The following is a 3,265-nucleotide window of genomic DNA, read 5'->3' as shown; positions in this document are numbered from 1 at the left end:
TTTCCTATTCCCCTACCCTGGACAGGGGGGCTCATCCCACTGGTCTGGAAGCACGCGGGTCCTCCCAGCCCCTGTTCCTGCCCTCCTGATCTAGGCCTCCTTTAGCCCCCTGTCGTATCAGGGCCAGGCATCTTGGTCTGGTTCTTCCACGGGCTCTGAACTATTTGGGACCTGGGCACCTGCTGCCCTTGGCTGCTCCCTGCCCTCCTTGTGAAGTCACGTGTCTCCTGGGCAGCTGACGCTTTCCTACCAGACAAGTTCTGGGAGCCAGCCGGAGTGGCCCGAGAGGCCCTGGCAACCACCCCTGAGGTAGTCTTGAATCCTCGTTCCAGCAGTGCGGCCTTGACAGATGACGCCAGTGGTGAGGTCTTGAAGGAGGACACCTCGGGCAGGGCTTAGAGCCTGGTGCTCTCCGTGGATCTCCACCTCAATCTCAAGGTCATTGACACACTGTGATATTAGGCCTGGCTCTTGCACCTTCTTGGCAGCAGGAGAGCGGCTTTGACTCCTCCCTGGAGACCCTGAGCTGCTCGGACTCATATTAATGATTTTTAAGTTTGCCAGTATACTGGTTTCCACAGTGATTTTCCAAGCCAGACTCTTCTCCTTGGGCTTCACTATCCCCATGTTGTCTTTGGTCCTCAAGGACTGGGACCCTATACTGCTATGCAGGGATTTTCTGGGATGGCCGGAGTCTGGGGAGGCCTCACTCCCTCTCTGTTCCTGTGGCCCACTCCTGGCTGGTGCTGGACTTGGACATGGTTCTGAACCACTTCTCCCAGTCCCTGTGATCACTCTCTCTTTGCTCAGTTCTTCCCTTGAGGCTGCCTGTGAGGGGCTGGGAGGACCACCTGGCCCACTGTCCGGTTCTGCTTGCTGGAGTCCTTCTCAGGGTCCCTTGGACTTTATTAAATGCAGGTGAGGGAGTAGAGAGAGGCGTCTGCACAGTAGGGATGGACTTTGTTAGCCCCTCCTGTCCTGGAGCTTTCTGAGGTGCGTCTTCCAGGAGTGCGGCCACCTTAGTTCTCAGGCTGGTCCCAGATCCACAGTTGACTGAGAAGGGGATAGTTGACCATGAGAGATGTAAGGGCTGGGGCTCCCCTAACTGGACACATCTGAGCTTGAGGGTCTGGAGTTGTGGACCCCACCTGGGCCTCACTCGACCCCTTGCCAGGCGGGTCTCCAGCCTCTGCCAAGTGCTCTGAGGCAGGAAGCGTAGCTCCTGCGAGGTGTTCACATAGGAGCCCGGGCCCTCCCGGGATGCCACATACCTGGGGCTCAGACAGGTGTCAGGCCTGGGTGCAGCATGGCTGGCTGCCAGCCAGGATTGACGTATACTCACGGGAACCCTGTCCTCAGTGACCTTCCCCAGCTTATTGCCCAGGTGGGCTTTCAGTGTTTTCTGGAAATGATTCTCATCTGGGCTGCTGAATAGGAAACTGTCTGAATCACACTTCCAGGGCCTCGTGGTGGGCCTTTCTGTCTCCCCCTGAGCGTCCTGCAGAACTTCCTGAGATGAGAGTCTCGAACCTCTGGGTAGATCTCCTGGGCTCCTCTTCAGATTTTGCCCTGGGTCCTCGTCTGGGCTCTTCTCTCGCTTGACCTCTGCTGGGACCTCACAGAATCTTATATAGGGCCGTCCCCTCACCTTCCTCACAACCTTGCTGCTTTTACCCATGACCAGAGAGGGCTGGGAGGGCTCAGCCCTGTCCCTTGTCCTAGATGGATACTCCTCTGGGAATTTGCCCTGAGGCTGCATCTGTTCCTGAAATTCCCAGGGAGGACTCTCAGGGTATCTGAACTTGGTAAGTCTCTGCTGAGTATGTCTCTGCTGCTGCCCTTGGACCTCAGGGCTGATGGAATCCCCAGGAAGGGTAGGGACTGACTGGTGGGTCTCAGAGGCCCCGCTGTCCTGGGAAAGGCTGGGAGTGGCTTGGCCAAACGATGCCTGAGGTTTTCTGAGTTCAGTGTTTACAGACTTCCATTTTTGTGGATTCTGCAAGGACTGTTCCTGCTGTTGCTCTCCAGTGACGATCAAAAAGTGTGCCTGTTTCTGGGTTGCAGGCTGAGATGTTCTACAGTCCATAGTGTGAGAAGAGCATGGTAGGGTTGGGACAGAACTGGGGAGAGAGTCCTGGGACTTGAACTGAGCCACAAGTGGAGGCACGTTTTGAGCCACAATGGGGAAGAGGAGCAGCATGAGGCAAGGGCTGGGCCTGAGGAAGTTGAGAAGGAATATCACCCTCCATTTGAGCTCAAAGTGTGTCAGATTGTTTGTTGATTTTAACTTAAGTAGAGCTGCACGAGGCAGGTTTACTTGAGACCCAGGCAGTTGCCACGAAGGACTCACTATGCAGTGAGGGGAGGCTCCAGAAAAGCCGGCTGCATTTCTGCTGTAAAGTAACCTCCAAGCCCATGAGATAAGAGAGCTCCCGAGACCCAGAGAGCTGCTGTGCCTTTTGAGATCCAAAAGGGTTGTGAGATTGCAAAGTCCTGCTTGTCTCCCAGTGAGGTTTCCCAGAGGATCCAGGGGACATCCTGGGCTCATTTGTTTTAGAAACAAACCCTCTTTTGTTTTTTCCTTCCACAGTTTCTCCTCTGCCCTCTTGGCGATCAGTATCTCCAGCAGTTTCTGAAATTTGGGTTGACAAAGGAAAGGCCACCAGCCTCAGCCACCTTGTGCATAGGGTCTCCACAGAATGGAGCGTCTGGTGGCTGAGGGGAAAGGTGTTTCTGCTGGGATTTCCTGTGTGACCAGGTGCAGAGAAACAGGGCCTTGATTGTTGCCCACCACAAGGAGAGGATGGAAATGAGACAGCTCAGCCAGGTAAGGGCCCAGAGAGTCGCAAAGGGAGAAACCAGGGACCAGCAGTTTGCATAATGGCTATGTAGCTGGACTTCCATGTAGTTGACTGCGATTCGCGACCAAGATCTGGTGGCTTAAACTCGCGCCGGGTGCATGGGCGTGCATGCCCAAGATCCTGAGAGGAGAATGGAGGAGCAGGGATTGCGGCATGGCCATCCCCTCCCCGGGGGGTGATTTCTCGCTTTCTGTCTCTGTCTCTCTCTGTCTGTCTGGCGAGCGCACGTGCCCTATAGCAAAAACCTCTCCAAGAAAAAAAAAAAGGAGAAACCAGACAGAAGTTCCTTGGAGGTAAGGTGCCTGGGACGTAGCTCCCTGGGACATTCTTCAAGGTAGACTGGTATTTTTGAGATTCAGCTGCCATGGTGGAGGCCAGAGGCAGAGGATGATCAGGAAGAGGGG

At 55.1% G+C, this 3,265-nt stretch overlaps 1 protein-coding gene across 1 annotated transcript in view; it reads right to left on the bottom strand.

Annotated features, from left to right (window-relative positions):
• The window catches only part of LOC102488859 (spermatogenesis-associated protein 31E1-like), a 5,308-nt gene extending 2,850 nt beyond the window's left edge, over positions 1 to 2,458 (bottom strand). Inside the window, exon 1 of the mRNA XM_014588027.1 lies at positions 1,847 to 2,458. Within this exon, the coding sequence (XP_014443513.1) occupies positions 1,847 to 2,200 (354 nt within the window). The 5' untranslated portion in view covers positions 2,201 to 2,458. The remainder of the gene's footprint in view (positions 1 to 1,846) is intronic.
• Between the last annotated feature and the right edge of the window lie 807 nt (positions 2,459 to 3,265).

Source organism: Tupaia chinensis, unplaced genomic scaffold (assembly GCF_000334495.1).
Source record: "Tupaia chinensis unplaced genomic scaffold, TupChi_1.0 Scaffold000002_1, whole genome shotgun sequence".
Taxonomy (NCBI): Eukaryota; Metazoa; Chordata; class Mammalia; order Scandentia; family Tupaiidae; genus Tupaia; species Tupaia belangeri.
Note: the sequence above shows the minus strand (reverse complement) of the source record. Positions and strands in the feature narration are given on the sequence as shown.